This window comes from Corylus avellana, chromosome ca4, assembly GCF_901000735.1.
Source record: "Corylus avellana chromosome ca4, CavTom2PMs-1.0".
Classification (NCBI taxonomy): domain Eukaryota; kingdom Viridiplantae; phylum Streptophyta; class Magnoliopsida; order Fagales; family Betulaceae; genus Corylus; species Corylus avellana.
Window position 1 is genome coordinate 3104233 of NC_081544.1, and position 22918 is coordinate 3127150.

General features: G+C 35.5%; 4 protein-coding genes across 6 annotated transcripts; all 4 read left to right on the forward strand.

The window, feature by feature from the left end:
• Window positions 1–1302: 1302 nt before the first annotated feature.
• LOC132178789 (uncharacterized) lies at window positions 1303–6199 on the forward strand. 2 transcript variants are annotated; one of them, XM_059591342.1, is made up of 6 exons: window positions 1308–1638; window positions 2606–2811; window positions 3074–3365; window positions 3799–3906; window positions 5227–5471; window positions 5806–6199. In XM_059591342.1, exons 1-6 carry the CDS (start codon window positions 1429–1431, stop codon window positions 5921–5923), a joined length of 1179 nt encoding a protein of 392 aa, XP_059447325.1. In that variant the 5' UTR covers window positions 1308–1428; the 3' UTR covers window positions 5924–6199. The 2 variants fall into 2 exon arrangements, with proteins under 2 accessions (XP_059447326.1, XP_059447325.1); XM_059591343.1 differs by lacking the exons at window positions 5227–5471; window positions 5806–6199 and adding an exon at window positions 4704–4995 and having other exon boundaries at window positions 1303–1638.
• A 2255-nt stretch (window positions 6200–8454) lies between these two features.
• On the forward strand, window positions 8455–10730 carry LOC132179390 (putative pentatricopeptide repeat-containing protein At3g08820). The gene has a single exon (XM_059592114.1). It carries the CDS (start codon window positions 8514–8516, stop codon window positions 10389–10391), a length of 1878 nt encoding a protein of 625 aa, XP_059448097.1. The 5' UTR covers window positions 8455–8513; the 3' UTR covers window positions 10392–10730.
• A 2364-nt stretch (window positions 10731–13094) lies between these two features.
• Window positions 13095–18570, forward strand: LOC132177263 (pumilio homolog 14-like). The gene is made up of 7 exons (XM_059589514.1): window positions 13095–13671; window positions 13762–14059; window positions 14181–14343; window positions 15392–15637; window positions 16075–16181; window positions 16324–16393; window positions 18349–18570. The coding sequence occupies exons 1-7, from the start codon at window positions 13095–13097 to the stop codon at window positions 18568–18570; spliced, it is 1683 nt and encodes a 560-aa protein (XP_059445497.1).
• Window positions 18254–21933, forward strand: LOC132177620 (zinc finger BED domain-containing protein RICESLEEPER 2-like). 2 transcript variants are annotated; one of them, XM_059590018.1, is made up of 4 exons: window positions 18254–18674; window positions 18772–18889; window positions 19016–21068; window positions 21160–21933. In XM_059590018.1, the coding sequence occupies exons 3-4, from the start codon at window positions 19029–19031 to the stop codon at window positions 21202–21204; spliced, it is 2085 nt and encodes a 694-aa protein (XP_059446001.1). In that variant the 5' UTR covers window positions 18254–18674; window positions 18772–18889; window positions 19016–19028; the 3' UTR covers window positions 21205–21933. The 2 variants fall into 2 exon arrangements, with proteins under 2 accessions (XP_059446001.1, XP_059446002.1); XM_059590019.1 differs by having other exon boundaries at window positions 18828–18889.
• Window positions 21934–22918: the final 985 nt, after the last annotated feature.

Consider the following 22918-nt stretch of genomic DNA (forward strand, 5'->3'; position numbering starts at 1 on the left):
ATATATAGAGAGAGAGAGTGAGAGAAAGAGATAGAATTTAATCCCACAAGTGGGGTTTTTTGTGGCAATTTACACAATTAATTTAATTTCACAGGAAATGATTAGCTAAGCCACTCATTTTTTAGTGGCTTAGCTAACCCTGTATGTATGAAATTAGTAGTCCCATGAGAATAGACTATTCTCAGGAATAGAGTGTTACCAAACAAATGACTAGTTATACCTAGTATTAGCTAGTCCAATCTAATGGTCTATTCCGCAAATCAAACGGGACCTAAGGGGGCTAAAATATATTTAACCCTATATTTTAATTCAATGCACTTTATTAATTCATGGGAGCTTAAGTAAGAAAAATAGGTTTGCACATAGGGGATCACAAAATACAACTAATTTCTTGAAAAAAAAAATTGGGTGAGATCTATAAATGCCGCCATACCATGGGACTTATATTTAAAGACATCCCATGTGATTACTTTTGACTTCATATTCTTGAAGACTTAAAACCTATAAAGAAGGGAAAAATTCATTTTACACTTTTTAAGTTTCAGCAGTTTTTTAATTTGAACCCTAAAGTTTAAAAATTGGCAATATACTCCCCAATATTTCAAAAATTTTAAATTTAAACATTCTGTTACTAATTTCAGTTAAATTGGACCGAGATTTTTTTAAAAAAGCCTCAGGGTAATTACGTAATTTTAGAGATTTCCATCTAATTTGACCGAAATTAGTAACGAAAGGTTTAAATTGAAAAATTTTTAAACCATTAGAGGGTACATTTCCAATTTTTAAACTTTAGGGTTCAAGTTGAAAAACCCCTTAAACATCATGGAGGTGAAGTGGATTTTTCCCTATAAAGAATAAGAATGAAAAAAAAAAAAAAAAAACTTCATTTAAGACCCTGAACTATCATGTATTTTGAAAAGACTCCTCAAATTTTAAATTCTCAATTTTACCTTTGAACTTTCAATTTGATGCAATGTACCCCTTCCGTCAAATTTTAAACGTTAAAAGTGATAAAATGACCTTTATAACCCTAATTTTTTTAAAAAAAATTATAAATTTTTCATTAATTTCAAATTAAAAAAAAAATCAAAGGATAATTTAGTATTTTTAGTAGTTTTCATTAGTAGTTAACACTGAATCTGATGAATGGATCAATTGAATAAAATTAAAAGTTCATGGGTTAAATTAAGAGTTTTTAATATTAGGAGGTACTATTAAAAAGTTTAAGGGCCTAAAGCAAAATTTCCCAAAAAGAAAAAAAGGAAAAAAGAAAATCTCAACCTCTTTTTCCTCCTGTTCTGTTCTCTCTTAATTGTGGCTGTACGGAGTTTAGACGCTTCGGAGAGAAAGGCCCAGCGTACGAGCGAGCGAGCGAGAGAGAGAGAGAGAGCGAGGGAGAAGCGGTGTCTCTGGCGGTTGTTGTTGGAAATGGCAACCTCTACCTCATCTTTCCTCTCCTATTCTCTCCCTCGTCCTCTGCTCCGCTCGCCCCCACGCCCTTTCCCTCAGCCCTTATCCCTCTTCTTTCCTCTCCGCTCCTCCGCAAACCCTAGAAAACCCCTGACCCTAGTCCTCGCTTCTTCGTCTTTCGATGATCTCAGCTTCAGACGCCCCTCGCTCTCCTCTAATTCCTCCAAGGTCAGCTTCTGTTGCTATTTCGCTTGCTTTTTACCCTATTGAATTCGTTCAATTACAGTTGTTTTTCTTTGACTTAGCTCTTTTTCCCCGTAATTTATGCTAATTAAATTAATTCTGTGGTGTACTTAGATTGTTTTTCTCACTGGTTGTCTGGAAAATGTAGGAGAATTATGAGAAACTTGAATCGATTTTTGGTTGTTTGGGAACAGTGAGAACGAATTTAGCTTAATAGCGTGAACTTGTGTAGTTTAGTTTGAGGTTCGTTTAGTCTTGCATTAGGGGGGGATATTGCTAATGAACATGTGTTATTTTTGCTGTGTTTATTAGATGTTAGAGATAAACTTTCAGGTATCAGTGACAATGAATATTTTTTCTATTGAAGATGTTGGGTGTAGACTTGGTAATATGTGATTATGTTACCTCTGTTTATAATTCAACAGCGTCTGGGATTGAGAAAGAAAAAAAATTAGACTTGGAAACTATATTACGTTGGCTACGAGTAATTCTCCTAATATGGTATGATGAAAAATTATATCCAAATGGATATATATATATATATATATTAAGAGCAACACTTTTTTCGTCGATCCAAATGGATACTATCATACTACGCATTGTTACCATTATTTCTATTGGAGAGCTTAAAGAAGTGAGCTTTGGTGATGCTTCATTAGAGCACTCACATTGGGTTATCTAGTTATTATGGTTAGTCCTACAGTAAAAAATACCAAAAAAAGCTGCATATCCGGTTAGCCACTTTGGCTAAAGAAAGTGTTCCTTAGCCAAATTTTACCTAAATATTTGTTGAGCTGGATGTGAATGCTGAAACTAGTGAATATTCATCTTTGCAAGATTTGTAATGGTTCTTTCTATTTGATTTATGCTTATTATTGATCAATATATGTAGTTATTAATAAATGGTTATGCATTAATGCTATTGTGTCTGAATAAGTGTTTAATTTTGCAGAAATCAGCTCTCTCGAATTTGATACAAGAGATAGAGCCATTAGATGTGAGTCTCATTCAGAAAGATGTTCCACCAACGACGGTGGATGCCATGAAACGGACTATATCTGGCATGTTGGGTTTACTTCCATCTGTCCAATTTCAAGTTCTTATTGAGGCTTTATGGGAACCCCTCTCTAAGTTATTGGTTTCTTCAATGATGACTGGGTATGTTCATTTTCAATATAATGTGCTTTGCTAGATCCATATTTTTATTCTCTAATTAATCTCCGTGGAGATGGAGACAAGAAAGAGTGACTGAACTCATACAATTATTTAGACAGTTTTGGTGGTTGTACGAATCCTTGTTTTATTTTCTTCAGATTATGTTCTCTTGAAGCTTATATGTAGTTTCTCCTTTCATTCTCTACTGACTGATGTCTATCAAAATGTTAGGCATTTGTAACTGGTATTTCTTCTTCTGATGCAGATACACATTGCGGAATGCTGAATATAGGCTTTGCCTTGAAAAAAACCTCGATATGCATGATGAAAATAATGAAAAACAAACACCAGAAATTTCTAGACTTGATTTACAAGGGTTATTACTTGACAGTGCAAGTATACTTGAATTGTCTGGAGAACATGAATCACCATCTAAATTTGAAAAATTCACTGAAGACTTGTTGGAGAACATTGATATTCAAGGCCTTGGTGAAATTTCCCCTGAAGCTCAACAATATATTCTTCATTTGCAGTCTCATATATCTTCAGTGAAAAAGGTATGTTCTAGCACTAAGGAATCTCTCTCGGTAGATTAAGAAATCAGAGTTCATGTTTAGATTGATTAGATTATGTATGGACATTGTTGATATTTTATCACAATATCTCAATTGATGTTTATCCCCCATTGATTTTGGAAATAGTGTGGTTGGCAGTGGATGGACTGCAAAAGTCTGATTAGAATATATTAGCTATGACTAACAAAGGAGCTGTTGTTGATTGGATTTTCATATCATTTTGGCCAATAACATGAAATTTTAAGCTCCGCGAGGGTCACATTCCCTTTTTTTTTTTTTTTTTTTAAAAAAACAAATCCTCTTCCAAGTCTGGACAATCCATTGGTTTTTTGCAATTTCCTCTGTTTCTTATCTGCATTATACCTGTCACTCTGGTCGGAATATATATTCATAGTTCAATTCGATTCTATCAAAGGAACTTTGTGAGGTCAAGAGGAAAAGTGCTGCACTTCAAATGCAGCAGTTTGTTGGGGAGGAAAAGAATGATTTGCTGGACTACTTGAGATCTCTACAACCGGAAAAGGTAACTCTGTTTAAAAGCTAGTCTGGTAATATATGCTCCTTTGGATTATAAGTTTTTCCAATTGCTGAAGTTTTTTAGTTTCATCATATGTTAGTACCAGAGGCTGTTGTTACAGGCCTTGGTTTGTGTGAGTATTGATACACTAGTGCCATCCATTAGTGTTTGTTTGGGAAGTTTTGGACTCAACATCGTTTAGTGATGATGCTATCGTATACACTTTTTGATTCACCAAACAACCCTGATACTCCCTCTTTTTCATGACAAGGCGCTGAAAAGGAAAGAGAATGTGGATTTTTATGACAATAGGTTCAAACCCCTTTTAATTTCTTTCTGCTACAGTAACCTACCAAGCGTAAGGCTTTGTTTTATTTCTATGATTACTTTCTGAATGAAAATCTTGTCTCTTAGGATTTTACTTGCAAGAAAGCTGCTTATTTTATGATATCATAATCCATGTTCTGTTCTTTCTCCAGTAATAAAATTGAAAGTGCTAGTATGGAAGTAGTTTCATCCTGTTTGTTTCATGTCTAAGCGTGTTCACTCCTTAGTTGTTCCCACGCTCATACTGCTAAGTTTCAGTCTAATTTATGCCCATGGGATGTATTGGGATGAGGTGTGGCTTTTGGTTAACTGTTGGACTACATAGTGCAAGATATCAGGTTATAGCATCATGCTTCTACACTAATCTCTTAATAATTTCTACCTGCTCTTATAAGATAGTAATGTTTAAGTACTTGTTATAAAAAAAATTCTCACATATAATCTTTGGGGTCTGGATGTATTTATTTTTACACCAGTTTGCCCTTTTGATACTCTCTCATCTTGCATGCAACCCTTTTTTGAGCAATGATTGCTTGGGAAGTTGGAGGGGACAGTTGGGTAAACGGCTTGCTTTGCACATATGGAGGATGATTCCATTGTGTGATGTGGTGTCTCTGGCGAGAACGGAATGCATGAAGCTTTGAGGATCGTGAGATTGGCTTGCTCGAGTTGAAGAAGTTGGCGTTACATACTATGTTTTCATGGAAAGTGACTTGGTCTCATTCGCATGTGTATACAGTTTTTGATTTCTTAGTGTTATGTACTTTATTTTCTACTTAGTAGGGGTTTTTTTGTGTACTTCTTGTATATTTGGGTTGTGCCCATTTACTCGTTTTTAATATACATTATTTATCAAAAAAAAAAAAATTCAGTTATTGAATTTACACTCATCCCGTCATGCAGCCACTTTCAACATAGCTTCTTTCATTTATCTTTATTTTAGATTTATTGTTTCATATGAGTCCATCTTGTGGCTGATACAAATAGTTCTACGTACAGGTAGCTGAGTTATCAGAACCTACATCTCCTGAATTGAAAGAAATAATCCACTCTGTCGTGCATGGTCTCCTTGCTACCCTATCTCCCAAGATGCATTCCAAGGCTCCTCCACTGTCAGAAAATTCCTCAAATGGAACAATAAATGTAGGGAGTGAAGATTGTGCTGAGCTTGTTGAGAACACCTCACTTCAATTCCAGCCTCTCATTTCATTAACTCGGGATTACTTGGCACGCCTCCTCTTCTGGTTAGTCCAGCTCTCGCTTTCTCCACATGGTTGTTTGGTATTGAAAATTGGACCCAGCATGTACTGAGCTTGTTTTGAATCATGGTCATTTGTGTATTTCCTTGCACATTTTGGGTATGAGCTCTTTGAAAGAGAATTACTGAATTTTGGAAAATCAGTTATTCTTTCTGGTGTCTTGCCTTTTGTTATTCTCCTTTTTAAAGTTTGGACAAGAGTACCCGCTTTTGTCCCTAATGTATTGTCAATTTATTCAGGCATCCTGTTCAAATTCAGTCTACTTTTTTGAATTGTTTGTTTTTCTTTCTTATATATCCTTTTCTTTTTCCTCCATAAGGTGCATGCTGTTGGGTCATTACCTGAGAGGCCTGGAGTATCGAATGGAGCTGATGGAACTCCTATCTTTGACAAGTAATGCTGAAAATGATGCCCCTGGTAGTGAGCAAGTTGGATGAAAGTTTCTCTTTTGAACTGCTTCCATCTGTGTATAGACGTGTTCACCGGCGTATACAGAAATCGTTTTCCAACATTAAGAGGCTGAATTCGTTTTCCAACATGAGAGGCTAGAAGTGAGATATGAGCGGAGGCCAATTAGGCTCCTGCAAATGGAGAGTGTTTATGTATAAAAGGATACATCTTTGTATGTTTGTTGTAAGTATCTTGCAGATTTTGTTGTTTTTGTCTTTCTTGTTACAAACGCAGAACATAATGACAATGTTGTTTCTTGTGTCCGCATGGAATCTATGGAACGATGACGATAAGTACTAAATAAATCACAGAAAAAGATGTGAAAGGGTTCAAGTTGCTTGGACAGGGAGAAAGACGTGGCTCCAATCACATGCAAATGCAATGCCCACAGAAAAACAAATAGAGTTGGAAAGAATTGCCAACTCTAATATGTTTGGTGATCGAATGAATAATAAATTTACGCATGGATTTACTGATTTTTGTTGTGTACTTCCAGTAAGTTTGGCACTGCAATTTTAAATCACAAAAAAAGTATCGTTTAAGAATACATTTTTAAAAAAAATTGCAATTTAAAAAATAAAAAAAATTTAGGGTTAAATACCATTTCAGTATTTGTGGTTTGCAACAAAATTAAATAGTCACATGTAGTAAGCAAATAAACTTACTTGATACTTCTATCAAGATTCTGTTAGGTTTTTTAACGGAATGTTAAGTTACCCTTACACGTGAATAACCCGAAAAAAAAGAAAAAGAAAAAAACAAACAAAAAAGAAAAAGAAAAGATGCAGGGGTGGTTCGGCTAAAAAAAAAAAAAAAACCCCCCGAAAAAGAAAGAAAGAAAAGAAAGGATGTAGGGGTGGTTCGGCCACTCCCAGACGGCCCAAACCCTTAAATTATTTTTTGAGGGTTTGGCCCAAATCACATACTCCTCGTTTCTCACGCTCCTCCTCAACCAATCCGACATGCTAATTTGTGGCACCTCCTTGCCGTCCGTCACGATCTCAATCTTGTACATCTCGAAATCCTTGTTCCTCGTTGGGTAATGCTTGGCGAACCAGCCAGTCCTACTGCTGCCCTCCTCCTCTGGCAAGCCGATGTTTATGAACAACCAACGAGGGTAGCTCTCAAGTGAGTCGCCCATCAAATCAGGAAGGTAGTTTGTTTCAAATACCGGCTCGATTTCCTTGAACCGCCCTTGGTGGTTCAAGCAACACGTCTTCCAGATTCTCAAGCGCTGCCTTCATCGCCTCCGGAGCATCCCTAGATAGCCTTCTTCAATAGGGTTGGTTTTCTTCATCGCCATGATGGCGGAGCTGAATCTCCTCATGTAAACAATTTTGTAATTGGATGGCTTGTGATATTTTTGAGAATCTCCTCAAAATTTTTTTAATTTTTTTTGAGGGTTTGGCCAAGGGGGTTGGCCCTGGGGTAGTTCAGCCACCCTTATACGGCTGGCGTGGGGGTGGCTGAACCACCCCATATGCCACCTCTTATGGGGTGGTTCAGCCACCCCATAGGCCACCCCCTATGGGGTGGTTCAGCCACTCCTGTGTCCTTTCTTATTTATTTATTTTTGGGTTTTTTTTTTTTTTTAAAAAAAATATGACTTGGCACCCAAAAACCCAGGTACTACGCCATGTGGCGCTTACGTGTAAGGGTGACATGACGTTCAGTTAAAAAACCTAATGGAATCTTGACGGAAGTACCAAGTGGGTTTATTTGCTTATCACATGTACTAGTTGTGATATTTTTGAAAACCTAGATGACTATTTGATTTTGATGTAAACAACAGGTACTTGAATGATATTTAACCCAAAAATTTAAGTTAAATTACAATTTTAAATGTCAAATTATAATGGGAAAATTATAATTTACTCCATCCCCAAAGTTGTGCGCCTTTTTTGATTCTGCCTCGAATGTTTAAAAATTTACAATATACCCTTATAAAGTTTTTTATTTTATTTTTTATTTTTACAATGTGGCCAATCCATTTGCAAATTCCGTCTTTTTGGACAATTCAGAGGTCACGTGTGTCTCACGTGATTTTTTGGTGTGAAAAGTCTACAATACCCCTTTTTTTGAAAAAAAAAAATTGTTGCCGTTTGGGGGTGGCCGGAATGGGGGTGTTCGACCACCCTCAATTGGGCCAAGGGGGTGGCTCGGCTGGCCGGAATGCCAGCCACCCCAATTAGATTTTTAAATTTTTTTTTTAAAAAAAAACATGGGAATATTTTGGATAATTTTGAAATATTATAAGGGTAATTTTGACAAATTTGGTCCTTAAATGCCACGTGAAATGCACACGTGAGTGCCAAACCGTCCAAAAAGATGGAATTTACAAATGAAATGGCTACATTACAAAAAACCGATAACTTTATGAAATACATTGTTAATTTTTAAACATTAAAAATAAAATAAGAAAAAAGCACATAATTTCGGGAATAAACTGTAATTTCCCCTATTATAAAACGCTTTTGTGTTATTTCTAAATATCAATTTCAAAACCAAAACTGACCTTTACCTTTCACCTATTTGTAGGAGGGAAGCGCGAGTCTGAACTGAAACTCACGGGCAACTATGCTTGCAGCTCCTCCAAGGTTCAAAAACTGCCGCTCTGCTCAGTTTTCCCTTCTCCTTCTACGCTCTCTTTCTTCCACTCCAGCCTCCCCTAACTTCACTAATCTCTCTACGCTCCTGCAGGGCCGCATTTCACACTCTCATCTCCTTCAAATCCATGCCCACATCTTTCGAGTTGGTGCCAATCAAGACAATCTGTTAGCCACTCGTCTTATTGGCCACTACCAATCACGTATCGCTCTTCGAGTCTTTCATCAACTCCGAAGTTCGAATATCTTCCCCTTCAATGCCATTATCAGAGTCTTGGCTGAAGAGGGTCTCTTTTCCCATGCTTTTTCCATCTTCAAAACCTTGAAGCAACGTTCCCTTTCGCCTAATGACTTCAGCTTTTGTTTCCTCCTCAAGGCGTGCTTTCGGTCCAATATTGCACTTTATGCCAACCAAATTCATACCCATATTGTGAAGATGGGGTTTCTTGGTGATTCATTTGTATGTAATGCCCTTCTTGGAGTTTATGCGAAGGGTCTTAAAGATTTGGCATCAGCACGTAAGGTGTTCGATGAAATGTCGGATAAGGGAGTGGTGTGTTGCTGGACTTCGTTATTGGCTGGTTACGCTCAGTTAGGTGAGACTGAGGAGGTTTTAAGGCTTTTTCTTATGATGGTTCAGCTGAACTTGCGGCCAGAAATTGATACCTTGATCAATGTTTTATCGGCATGTTCAAACCTTGAGATTGAAAGATTTGAGGAATGGGTAAAAATTCTAACAGAAATCGACAAAAATATTGATTCTAAGAAGTCTGGTCGTGACGCAGTGAATACTGTTCTAATCTATTTGTATGGGAAATGGGGGAAGATTGAGAAGAGTAGGGAAAGATTTGATGAAATTGTTGATAACGCCAAGACAAATGTGCTTCCTTGGAATGCTATGATTGGTGCATATGTACAAAATGGTTGCCCTATGGAGGCTTTAAGTATTTTTCGCCTGATGGTGGTGGATCCCAATAGGAAACCTAACCATGTAACAATGGTTAGTGTGCTTTCAGCTTGTGCTCAAATTGGTGATTTAGATCTTGGTAGGTGGGTGCACGAATATATGAAATCTATAGGATCTAAAGGCATTATTAAATCAAACAAAATACTAGCCACGGCATTTATTGACATGTATTCTAAATGTGGGAGCTTGGAGACAGCAAAAGAAGTTTTTGACCAGATGGTCTCCAAAGATGTTGTCTCCTTCAATGCTATGATAATGGGTCTTGCAGCAAATGGTGAGGGAGAGGAGGCATTGGGGCTTTTCTCCAAAATGCAAGAGTTTGGTTTAAAACCCAACGCTGGAACTTTCCTTGGTGTTTTATGTGCATGCTGTCACTCAGGTTTAGCAGAGAAAGGACGCCATATTTTCATAGACATGACCTCAAGCTTTTCTATTTCCCCTGAATTAGAACACTATGCTTGCTATATTGATCTCCTTGCACGAGTAGGGCTGGTCAAAGAAGCTCTGGAGGTTGTTTTTTCAATGCCTTTTGAGCCTAATAAGTTTGTATGGGGTGCTTTGCTTGGGGGTTGCCTGCTCCACTCTAGAGTTGAGTTGGCACAATATGTTTCCAGAAAGCTTGTTGAAGTGGACCCTGAGAATTCTGCGGGATATGTGATGTTGGCTAATGCATTTGCAGTTGATTGCCGCTGGGGTGATGTCTCTGCTCTGAGATGGCTTATGAGGGAAAAGGGAGTCAAGAAGCAGCCAGGGCATAGTTGGATCAGCATCAATGGTGTTGTGCATGAATTCCTTGTAGGTTCCCAATCACATCCTCAAATTAAGAGCATATATCATACACTGGATGGATTGGTGAAGCAAATGAAGGTAGCCAGTCCATAAGCAAATGAAGGTGCTGGTGTTACTTGGGTAATCATGCATTCGAAGTGGTTTGGATTTCTACTATTTTTACCAGAATTGGAGGGCTGGGCCGCTGGGAGTTCTTAGTGAGATGCTGAGTACCATTTGGCCCATATGTGAAGAAGACCCCCACCAAAAACTAAAGATATAATTTATGTAAGTTTCTATAATTTATAAGTGATGTGGCCGGTTCATTCGGTGCACTACCACTCAGACTTGCTTTCCGTATATATGTTTTAATTTTGTTACTAATTCAATTTAGTAGACTCCAAATATAACTCTGTAATCTCTCTTTGAGAGACAGAAGGAAAAGAATAAGTGTAGCCGTATCAAGTACTGCCACTCTCTGAATTTAAAAAAGAGTACTCTGCCTCTTTGCGATTTGGACGAAGTCATAAGCCCGCTGGCTATGCAAAGGTGTTAAACTGTTTTGTAGGATAATAAGAAGTGGGACCCCAAAAGGATCTATATATTTTTCTTTTCAAAACTATCAATTCAATCTATAAGACTAAATTGAATTATGTTATACATTATCTCATTATTCTCCATCCCCTAAAGTTTATGTGGCGTGGTATCTTCAACCAAAACATCAATTTTCATACACCAATTGTTATGGAGACCACGCTACATAAACTTTGAGGATACTGGTAAGGGTGTACAAATAGTTATGATTAGCTATTATTGCTTTTAACCATCAACTGCACACTATAATAACTTTTTGAGCTTATTTGAGTGTTTTGGGCTTTCTTTAAGCCTCTTTTTAAGTCCTATTTTAGATGGTGTTGCGTTTTTTTATTTTTTTATTTTATTTTATTTATTTATTTTTTTAATGAAATTAGATACAAATGATGTACAAAGAGAGGAAAAAACACTAAACACTTGTGCCAATCATCTATTTCTTTCAAAAAATACTAAAACACTAAAACCGCCTCTGCTTACTCTTAAAACTGTTAACCGCCCCATCCTAGGTAGTTAGCTATTTTTTTCAATCGCCTACAAAAGGGATGAGGGGATAATGAAGTGATGTATATCATTTACTCATAAATATGAGAAAAAAAAAAGGCAAACAAAAAATAAAATTATTTAAAACATAAAACAAGCAAGCTATGCAAACATGTGATTCAATTTTCTCACTTGTATTTTTAATTAAAAAAGAAAAAAGAAAAAAGTAAAATGCATCACAAGTTCTAAAGATAGATATCAATTTAATAGATTTGGAGTAAAACTTTGTCATCATTTTTTTTTTTTAAAAAAAAAAAAAGAAGAAGAAGAAGGTGGTTACTTTCACTACAATGGTCAACGAAACTAGAAACTAGCTTGTCAAAAATGAAATAAATTACAATAAATGATAGTTATGATATACTAAATATAAATGTAGAAATATATTTATGTTACCAATTGGGGATCTATAGTGTAAGCAACGGTTAAGATTGAATCTCAAAGTTGACTTTGAGAAGCTTTTAATAAGAGATAAAAAATGAAGAAAGATTTTTAGATATTTAATCTTGACCGTTGCTTAAACTACATCATATATGCTGTTATTTATTTTAATAACAGCATGTAAGCTAGATCCACCAATTAGTATTTGTTTTCTAACGATCCACTGTCTCATTAACATGGAACGTTTCATAATAAATTCCTCCTACACATACACACATCTTCACAAACTTGTTAATTTAGTTACTTAACATATAATGACGGCAGAGTTGTGAAGGAACACATCTTTAATTCCCATATATTTCTCAATAGTTATGTTTAAAATGCATGTAATTGGAAATTCAAAATCATACGTACACCCCCGACAAATAAGGCTGTTTAATTGTTTCCTTAGAGACAACCCTAACCAATAAAATTAATTAAGGCTTTTATTAGTAATTTTCCTTTGACCCTTTGATGAAGTATATATATATATATATATATATATATATATGAGGCATGATAAAGGCACAATTTTTTTACACAATCGACTTTGGCCCAACTTTTATTTTATTTTTTATTTAAAAAAATAAAATAAAAAATGAATTTTTTTTTTGAAGCAATATAATCAAATGTGGTCCATTTTTTTTTAATAAAAAAAATGGATTTTTTCTTCATAAAAATAGTCATTTTTTAAATTAAAAAAATGGTCATTATTATGAAAAAGGCATTTTTTTTTTTAAATACCAAATAAAAAAAGGACCATATAGGATGTTATTACTTAAGAATTTTATTTTTTATTTTTTTATTTTGTTTTTAAAAAAATGACCACATAATTTGTATATATATATATATATAGAGAGAGAGAGAGAGAGAGAGAGAGAGAGATTATATTTCGAATTTGCATGCAGGAAGAAGATATAGGCGAAAGAAAAGCGATAGACACTCAATCGAAAACCTTTCCTTAATTGATGCAAACTCAATCTCTGTGCTGGATATGTTGTGTCGCTAACCTTTTTAGGAATTGTTTGGCCAATAAACCACTCATATCTCTCTATGAAGGGACAGATAGCGATCTCAAACTAACCCTAAAACCCTATCATTAGAGCACCCTTTGAAACCCTTTTTCGGTGACAGTACTATTTCATTCCAAACACATCTTTAAACCCTCACTACTTTATAACTCCAAGGAACCCAATCCTCTATAAAGAAAAAAAAAAAACCCACATCTCTCTCTCTCTCTCTCTCTCTCTCTCTCTGTGTTACACTATGGGGGACTGGAGAGAGGAAGATAATGAAAGACTCTTGTTGTTAATGAAGTCTCAAAACCCTAATATTCTTCCTTCTTCTACTTCACCGGAAAACCACTTCCCTGCAAACCCCTTATCTGGAAACCGCCTTTTCCAAAACCCTAGACTACTTCAAAACCACCAAAACCCTTTCACTGAGAACATTTATTTTCAAAACCCTTATGATCTCCCCGGACGCTATTTTGGTCAGTACCCTATGAATCCGCCTGAGCAAAGCCTCGAGGATTCGCTGCGTCTGCTCAGTCTATCAACTTCTCCTCCTCCTCGGTCTCAGTTTCTGCCGTCTTCGGCGGCCGCTCTGGGAAATTCTGGTGGCGGCGGGTTTTTTCCTTCAAGTTATGAGCAGAAATTTCAGATGCTGATACATCATGTGCATTGTTTAGAGAGGAGAAGAATTCAATCTGCAGTGAGAGGCCAAATGGGTGGTGATTATATGAGCAATAATAATTTTGGTCTTTTTAATCCACAATATTCAAGCTCCTCCTCCAGGAATTATCCGACACCAGATGAGTCTGCAGCCTCTTCTTCTAGCTACGGTATTATAATATGTTAAATCACTATTTATTTTAAAAATATTATTAAATTTATATAAAAAAAAATTAATAATTTAATTTATATTCTAACAGGCTCATCAGAGGCATCAACGAGTAGATTTCGAAAGGGAAATCAACAAGATTATAACTTTCGAAGGTCCCATAATGCTCATCGTGATCATGAGTGTAAGTATTGTAACAAATTTGAGGGAGCGATGATGCCGGGGGAAACTGAGATGGACCGTTTGTATAAGTCCATGCTTTATGATAATTGCGAGTGTAAAATTCTCAAGATTTGCGAAGAAAGCGATCAAGAAAAAATTACTGAAATTCTTTTCTATTTGGTCACTAATGGAAAAAAATTCAAGCGTATATGCACCGACAGCCTTGGGTACGTACGTGTTATATATATATATAATTTCCTTCTTTTTTATTGTATGGATATATTTTAATTTTTCTTGGACTTTTTGTAATTTCTAAAATATTTTTATTTGTTCTTTTTATAATTGCAGAAGTCGGTCCATGCAGAAATTATTGGAGCATCTGAAAACCCCAGAACAAGTAGCATTGCTCATATCGGCTCTGAGGAATTTGACACATAGCTTGACCAAGTGCTCGGGTGGTCAGTTTCTATTGGCTCGATGCTTTTGTCTTTTCTCCGAAGAGTTTAATAAGGTAACATAATGCATCATTATAATATCGATCCCCAGCAAAAAAAAAAAAAAATCAGTAAATAAACTACATTGAATCTTTTCTCCTTTCATGTTCAGATAATAAATTGATTGATGCATATATAAATTCAGAGCACCCAAAGGAAAACAAAAGTCCAAAAAATAAATCAATTATTTATTTAGGCAGTCAATAAATAAAATTGCTGCTGCATTTACTTAATTGATGTTATTACTCTTCCTTTTGGAACTCTATATATATATATATATATATATATATATATATATATATATATATACACATTTAATATTTGTTAATTTGCAGCATCTTCTGAATGAGGTAGTAGAGAACTGTGTTGATATTGCGACAGACAAAGTTGGGTGTTGTACATTGTATAAATGTATTGATTATGCTGGTGGAGAAGTTAAGCAGCGTCTTGTGGGTAAACTAGCAGCAAATGCCCTATTCCTTGCGAATCATCCTTATGGGTTTGTCCATCTTTATCCTCTCATATTTCTTTGAGTTTGGATCTTGAATTAATATTGAGAACCTTAAGTACTGCCTTTTAGAGACTGTTTAAGATTGCATTAGAAAATAAAACTAAAAAATCTTTTCTAAAAAAAAGCCTGCTCTTTGAGTTTTTTCATCAATCGGACTTATTTTTGCTCGGCATAGCTTTTTAAGTACTAAAAACACATTTGAAATTTCTTAACGCAATTCTAAAGCGGCTCTTAGTCAATTGGCTTGACAATGCAATTATAAGAACACCCAGATGAAACTTTTCTCATCTTGATAGCCTCTAGGCAAGATAATCTGACAATTAGATGATTTGACTATACATGTTTTGGAAAAAGAATTTTTCTGCAGAAAGTGAGTAAACATCTATTATTCCTTCATTTTTTTTTTTTAGTTTTGTTTCTTCTGGCCTTTTTAATTATTAAACTCATCAGATGCAGTGTTTGTTCCTGGTACCTGAAATTTGCAATTAATTCAATCATAAAAATGTTTACTAAGATGCACGAGTTATTTTCCTTTCAGGAACTTTGTTGTGCAGCACATATTAGATCTGAGGATACCACATGTTTTCGCAGATTTAGTGGCGCGGCTTGAAGGGAACTTTCGTGCTCTCTCCATGGACAAGTTTGGCAGCCATGTTGTGGAGAAATGTATGAGAGAGTTTGGAGGAGAGCACTCCACTAGGATTATTCAGGAGCTTATTTCTAGTCCCAACCTTTTTCTGAATATTCTTCAGGATAAATTTGGGAATTATGTTGCTCAGACTGCATTGACAATATCTAAGGTTAATTAGATGATCCACATATTTCTCACCTTTTATCTTAACACACACACACACACACACACACACATATATATATATATATATATGTATGGCTATTTAGTAAACTGCTGTACGATTACTGCGGCAGTAAAAATTAGCCATTAATTTTTCTTTTTTTATTAGCCATTGTTGATCCAAATGCTAATTTTTATTGCCACATCATCCCAGTTGTGTGACGTATAACATAAAGCTTCTCCTATGAGTATAGTCAATTCAACAGAAAAAAAAAAAATCATAAATATTGAAATTGATTCTTGGACCTTATTATTAATTAATGTGTCAAATATGGAACTAGGAACTGTTTCAGATGCTCTGCTCTCTTTAACTGCAGCTTTAGCTAATTGCCATTGTCCTTATTATGAAATCTTTGACCATTTTTCTCTTCTTCACAAGTGCAGGGGGCCATCCACCAAGCTCTTGTTGGACTCATTGAGTATCATAGCAAGTTTCTGGAGAGCCATCCTTGTGGGAAAATGGTGCTGGCTCGAGCCAGAGGCGGCAACAGGCACCGTTGATAATCATAAAACAAAATGCTTACATCTTCTGGGCATTGCTATATGTTGTATTTCCTCTATGTTAAGCTTTTATTAGTTAAGAATAGATGACTCTGTTCAATTGTTGTGTCACTTTGTTTTTGGTCTTGTCAGAAGGTCGATCACCCAGTTTGGAGAACAATCTGCTCTTATGGCGGCATGGCTTGGAAGGGTTTCATGCTCTGTACACATGCCACTGTGACTGAGTGGATGTTGAAGTCTCTTGAACTCTGTATCTGATGCTTCCCTGTTGTTGTTATTGTTTTGTTTTGTTTTTTCTATTCTCTTCCCTGTTGTTGTTATATACAGTAAATCATATCTGGGATTTAGTAATATATAATTTGTTTTATGAGGTTTTAGTTGCTAGCGATGATGGTATATTTTGATGCATATGATGTTGTTAGAGGGGTCCATGTTTTTGCCCTCCCGTCAATTTTGAGAAAGTTTCTCTAGAGTTTATCCCACCGAGCAAGTCTCAGACAGCCCACCTATTTGTTTGGACAATTAAATCTCATATAAGTTTTTTTGTATTTGTTATTTGAATTGCTAGTAATTTGAGCTATAAATCGCTGAAGCTCTAGATCTACTTGCCATTGTCAAGGGAAGTAATTTTATTTTATTTTATTTTTTTGAAAGGGAAGTAAGTAATAACCCTTAGTTGCACAAATGCATGCATTTATGTTCTCCAGGGCTAACTATTTTTTTTCACCATATCTAGTAGGCTTGATAAATTCAATCTTTAACTTGCAATATTATGTCTCATTTAACAGTTCATATGAGGATTTAAAAAAAAAAAAAAAAACCAATTGACCCTTTACAGAGCCTATTTCCTTAGGCCAATTATGTGAGCATTCATTTAAGCTGAAGGGTGCACCTATAGTTTTCACCGTCTAGGTCTCTTCTAAGTAGTCTTTTGCAAGTTGGTACTACTATAGTTACATCTAGGTAGAATAGCCATAAAGGTCAAAAAATGCTTTTTAGAAAAGCTTTATTTTTAAGTTTTTGTCAAAAGTGCGTTTTGGCTATTTTTAAACTTTTTAGACCATTAAAAATGCTTTCAATTTTTTTTTACCAAATGGGTACTTTGTTATTAAACGAACTTTTTGAATGTTAAACACATTTTTAAACCCCTCAAACCCACACCAAAACATACCCTTAATCCTTCAAGTACAAATTCTAGTTCTAGGAACTATGAAGGAGCTCTTATCCCCTTGTCTAATAAGAGTAAATGGCACCTTAGCATAATGATTAAGCAAGTTCATCTTATTGATGCAGATTAGCCATTTGTTGAGTTGGTTAACTGAATTAACTCAATATCATTTTTAGTTAGAAACCTATATTTATCTTTATTAATGCACATTAGCCAGCAAACTATATTCTGAAAAATTTACTAATTAATTCATTTGTACTTTCAGTACTAAATTTGTAATAACATGAACCAAAAATGCATTTGTTGATAAATTTTTCATTGCAATATGTTGATCATGAAGAATAATTCTTCAAACATAGAACTTGAGTTTATTTGCAGGTCCGAGCTGGGTTGTCGACCTTTCCGAGGTGAAAAAAAAAAAAAAGGATGGGTGATCGACCTTGTCTTGGTTGTCGACCCGACCTTCCCGAGGATAAAAATAGGGAAGAGAGAGAGAGAGGTGATGCATTAAAACAAATTGAACACTAAAAGTCAAAGAGGGGTGACTGATCCTCTCCACTTCTTTGAGAGTGCGTTTAGGATTGCGATTTCGTAAGAATAATTTGTATTTTTAAAAGATATTGCAAAACGTAAGATGTTTGACATTGCGATTTAAAAAACACTTAATTTAAAATAAGAAAAAAAATTTATAATTTTTATAAGCAGGCTACGGGGTGCTTATTTGAAAAAGTGTGAATTTAAACCAAAATCACGATTTATTATAACAAATATTTAATAAAAAAAAATTTAACATATTTTACCAAACACCTTTACGATTTCAAAAATATAATTTTTAAAAATACAATTTTTAAAATCGCACTTATTAAAATCGGAATCACAAACCGACCAGACTAAAATTGGAAGACAATATTAAGCAATACTGGTTTACTCTGAGTCTAATGAGTGTGACTTTGCGCTTTGCCTAACGTTCCTTTTGGGTTGTGAACCAGTTCCTCTGTGCTAAACTCCTCTGTTTCACTCAGCCTCTCACGCTCACGCTATCACTCTGCATCTCTCTCCCAGTCTCTCATCTCCCACCGTCTCTTCTCTCGTCTCTCGGTTTCGCTGCCGTCCTCGCCTCGCCGTCTCTTGTGAAAAAGACACAGATAGAAAGAGAAGTGGATGTAGACGAGAAAGGTATTCAAAGAAGCTGCAAGAAATTGCAAGCATGAACGTGCCTGCTTGACGACCTTCAGGAAAGCTTCAGAAAGTGACCTAAATTATCAAAAACTCGACGACTCTTCCGCTTTAACACTTGGCCTTGTTAGGGTTTCCTGTAAGTCATTATTACTCCCATCTTTCCCATTGCCTTTTTTTTGGATTGACTCTATTTAAATGATTTTTTAACTGAATTTTGAGAACTGGATTTGTAGGATTATGTAAAATTTTCATGTGGGAATTGATTTAAATGCATAATCTTAACGGTTAGGTCCAGAACCGTCCTCGCCTCGTCGTCTTCGATCTCGACTATACTCTCTGGCCCTTATATTGGTATGTGTATTATCAAAACTCCCTCTCTGTTTTCTTGTTAATCTCTTATATTGATAACTGAATTCACTTAGTATCACATTAGTCTAGTAATGTACTTATATAGTTATATCAATTTTCTGTTTGAAGTTTAACTTGCAACATGGCGGATGAAGAATTGCAACTTGCTGATTCAAATACAATTGAGGAGGAGTATGAGAATGAGGATGAGTTTGAAATTAACTTAGGTGCTAATATAGATGAAGATACTAATAGTGTTACGGATTCAAATGCAGAAGTCACACCAATCGAAGCACATAAGAGAAAGGATAGGAAGCGAACCTCTTATATTTGGAATCATTTTGTTGAAGTAGATGAGGGTGGTGGTGTGAAAAAAAACCAATGCAAATGGTGCAAGACTAAATTCAGCATATCAAAATCTAGTACTACATCTACTATGGTTAGGCATTTGAAAAAATGTTTCAAGTACTTAGGATCCAAGAAGCAAAGGACTTTGTCGGTTGATGTTAGTGATAACATTACAAGTTTCAATAATGATGAGACTAGGGTGAGAGAACTTTGTGCTCATATGATCCTTTATCATGAGTACCCTTTTATGCTTCTAGAGCATGAGATATTTAATAAGTTTATGAAAGCTTGCACACCACATTGGAAAAGGATCTCTCGGGTTACTGCTAAGACTTTGTGTTTTGCCACTTATGATAAAGAGAAAAAAAAGTTGAAAACTTTGTTGAGTAAGGTTCACAAAGTTAACATCACAACTGACATGTGGACTTCATGTCAAAAGGTTTCTTACATGGTTGTGACATGTCATTATATAGATGAAGATTGGCGTTTAAATAGGCGTGTGTTGAACTTTTGTAATATTCCCCCTCCACACTCGGGACATACAATTGCTGAGGCACTCCATAAATCTTTTAGAGATTGGGGTATTGAGAATAAAATCTGTTCAATCACCGTAGACAATGCAAATGCTAATGATGTAGCAATGAGGCACATAAGAGATGTTTTTAACCTTGGGAAATTGCTGGTTATTGGAGGGAAGTTGTTTCATGTTAGATGTGTTGCACATGTAACTAATTTGATGGTTCAAGATGGGCTGGCTGAAATTGGTGACATTGTTGATTGTGTTAGGGATGGTATTAAGTACCTAGTTGCATCCGAAGGAAGGTTAGTAAAATTTGCTTCGCATGCAAAGAATTTGCAATTGTCTAAGAAGAAACTGTTTTTGGATGTACCTACCCGTTGGAATAGTACCTATATGATGTTAGCAACTGCACTTGAGTTTAGGGAGGTCTTCCCTATGTATGGATATAATGATCAAATATTTACTTGGGTGCCCTCACATGAGGATTGGGTTAAAGTTGAACATGTGTGTGAAATCTTGGGGGTATTCAACCGGACAATCAAGATTGTATCTGGGAGTGACTATCCGACAGCTAACTTATTCCTTCCTGAAGTTTGGCGGATGAAGCAAGTCCTAACCAAGAAATCTGAGGATGAAAATGAATACATTAGATCCATGGCACAAAAAATGAAACTTAAGTTTGATAAATATTGGAGTGAGTGCAATTTGTTGATGTCAATTGCTGCAATTTTGGACCCAAGGTTTAAGATGATGTTGATAAGATTTTGCTTTCCAATAATCTACAAAGAGAGTGAAGCTACTTCAAATATTGAGCTTGTTGAAAAAAGTTTGAAAGAAATTTATGATGTGTATGTCAATGAGCATAATTCAAACTTTGTGGAACAAAATCTTCAAAGCATTGCTCAAAGAAGCTCTTCACATGGTGCTTCAAGTAGTGTTGCAATTGGTGAAGATGATGAAGGTGGTATGGAATTGTATGAGTCATTCCTTAGAACTACTAATACGGTGCAAAAACCTATTAAATCAGACTTGGAAATATACTTGGAAGAGGGTATATACATACCCGAGAAGGGTTTGGAATTTAGTGCATTGGATTGGTGGAAAACCAATACCTTGAAGTATCGTATTTTGTCTAAAGTGGCCAAGGATATCTTGTCAATCCCAATTACTACTGTGACTTCGGAGTCTACTTTTAGTGCTGGAGAAAGGGTAATTGATCCCCATAGAGCTTCACTATCAACTGAGACAGTGCAAGTGTTATTGTGTGGGGCTGATTGGGTGAGAGCATTGTATGGGCTGAAAAAGAAATCTGCTGTGAGTTTCAATTTTTCCTAAATTGTATATGTTATTTTCAGTTGCTTAATAGCTTGGACTTTAACTAATTACTTTGTATTTGCTATGTCAGGCTGTGGATCATGGTGAGGTGGAGATAAACCTGCCAGAGGCATAATAGTTGTTATTGTTCAATGTTCTTTAATCTTTTCCTTGAACAATTTTTTGAAGTCTTGTTTTAGTTTATAACTGTTGGGCCACCAGTGTTGGCTGCTGCTTTCACTGTTGTATCTTTATAATTTTATTACTGTCTGTCTAGCTATTTTTTGGTGATCTGGATTATGTTGGAGACTTGGACAATGGTATTTTTAAATGATTTAACTGCCTCTGTCTGCCTATGTTTTCTATCTTAGCCACATTAAATTGTTTTATTAACATCCATTTTTAAATTTAGACAAAAAGTGTAAATAATGCAAGGGATTTAATAATATGATCTAAATTTTTTTGTTAGTGCAAGTACAGGGATGATGTTGATGCAGTGCAATAATGTGTTGAATTTGAAGTTGGTGCAAGTGCAACCAAATGAATTTAGACAACATGGGATGATGTTGATGCAGTTGCTGAGTTGATTTGAAGGGTGACTAGAGAGTTGGTGTATAATTTTGATTTGTAAATTGTAATAGTTTTTCTTTTTCATCTTTGAGTTGTTTACTTTGTATTTACAGCCCCTTTAATTTGTAATTTTGTATGGTTTAATTGATATGTTAATATCAAATGTGTAATAATGTAATAGGAAATGGAATTGTTTGATTAAGATTCTAAGAATTTAGGATACTTGGATAATTGGATTGAAGAGTCAGAGAGTTAAGAGTAGGATACATACTGCTACTGCATGGTACTTATGCCAAATTCAATATATTTTATGATTCTATTCATGTTTTGTGATTAAAACCATTATTTGATTTGTTTATGTTAGCATTTAGCAAATTAGTGTCAATTTTTTTGTTTAATGTTAAGATTTTGCAGTAAAAAAAAACTCTAATGCACATAAACAAGCCGAGCTCGACCAAAATAGATGAGCTCGAACGGGGTTCCAATCCTCTCGAGCTCGAGCCTGCCCATATAGTAAACAAGCCGAGCCTGAACAAAAGAAGCTCGCTTAGCCTCATCTCGTTTACACCCATGCAGCACGCATTAGCCATCAAACTATATTCTGAAAATTTTACTAATTAATTCATTTATACTTTCAGTACTAAATTTGTAATAACATGAAACAAAAATGCATTTGTTGATGAATTTTTCATTGCAATATGTTGATCATGAAGAATATTCAAACATGGAACTTGAGTTTATTCAAAGGTTTGAGCTGGGTCGTCGACCTTTTCGAGGTAAAAAAAAAAAGAAGAGTGATCGACGTTATCCTGGTTGCCGACCTGACCTTCCCGAGGAAAAAAATGGGGGAGAGAGAGAGAGAGAGAGAGAGAGAGAGAGGTGATGCATTGCAACAAATGAAGCTCTTGAGAGAAAAAAGTAGGGATAATAACTTTTTTAGTACCCAAGTTTGAACTTTTTTACTTTTTTTCCCCTAGGGTTCCAAAACAGTCACAAATGGTACTTGACCTATAGGAAAAGACAAAATTGATACCTCCATTAGACTCTGTTACATGTGTCACCATATAAAAATGTCACGTGTACTAAAAATAAAAAATAATAATAAAAACTAAACCTAAAAAATAAAAATAAAAAATTGAAAATTTCATGGGGTGGCCGGCCACCCCCTACAGCCCCTCTGGGGGTTGTTTAGCCACCCCCAAGAACCAAAAAGGGGGCCCCTTTTTGGCCATGGGAGTGGCTTGGCCCAGCTACCCCCTTTTTGGCCCTTGGGCCACCCC

Excerpts from the sequence above, each read along its gene's own strand:
- LOC132177263 (XM_059589514.1), top strand. The coding sequence starts at position 13,095 with ATGGGGGACTGGAGAGAGGAAGATAATGAAAGACTCTTGTTGTTAATG. Across the intron at positions 14,344-15,391 it reads TCTCCGAAGAGTTTAATAAG|CACATATTAGATCTGAGGAT; the intron begins GTAACATAATGC and ends TTTGTTGTGCAG. Across the intron at positions 16,182-16,323 it reads CGAGCCAGAGGCGGCAACAG|AAGGTCGATCACCCAGTTTG; the intron begins GCACCGTTGATA and ends TGGTCTTGTCAG.
- LOC132179390 (XM_059592114.1), top strand. The coding sequence starts at position 8,514 with ATGCTTGCAGCTCCTCCAAGGTTCAAAAACTGCCGCTCTGCTCAGTTT.
- LOC132177620 (XM_059590018.1), top strand. The coding sequence starts at position 19,029 with ATGGCGGATGAAGAATTGCAACTTGCTGATTCAAATACAATTGAGGAG. Across the intron at positions 21,069-21,159 it reads GGCTGAAAAAGAAATCTGCT|GCTGTGGATCATGGTGAGGT; the intron begins GTGAGTTTCAAT and ends TTGCTATGTCAG.
- LOC132178789 (XM_059591342.1), top strand. The coding sequence starts at position 1,429 with ATGGCAACCTCTACCTCATCTTTCCTCTCCTATTCTCTCCCTCGTCCT. Across the intron at positions 1,639-2,605 it reads TCTCCTCTAATTCCTCCAAG|AAATCAGCTCTCTCGAATTT; the intron begins GTCAGCTTCTGT and ends TTAATTTTGCAG. Across the intron at positions 3,366-3,798 it reads ATATATCTTCAGTGAAAAAG|GAACTTTGTGAGGTCAAGAG; the intron begins GTATGTTCTAGC and ends ATTCTATCAAAG.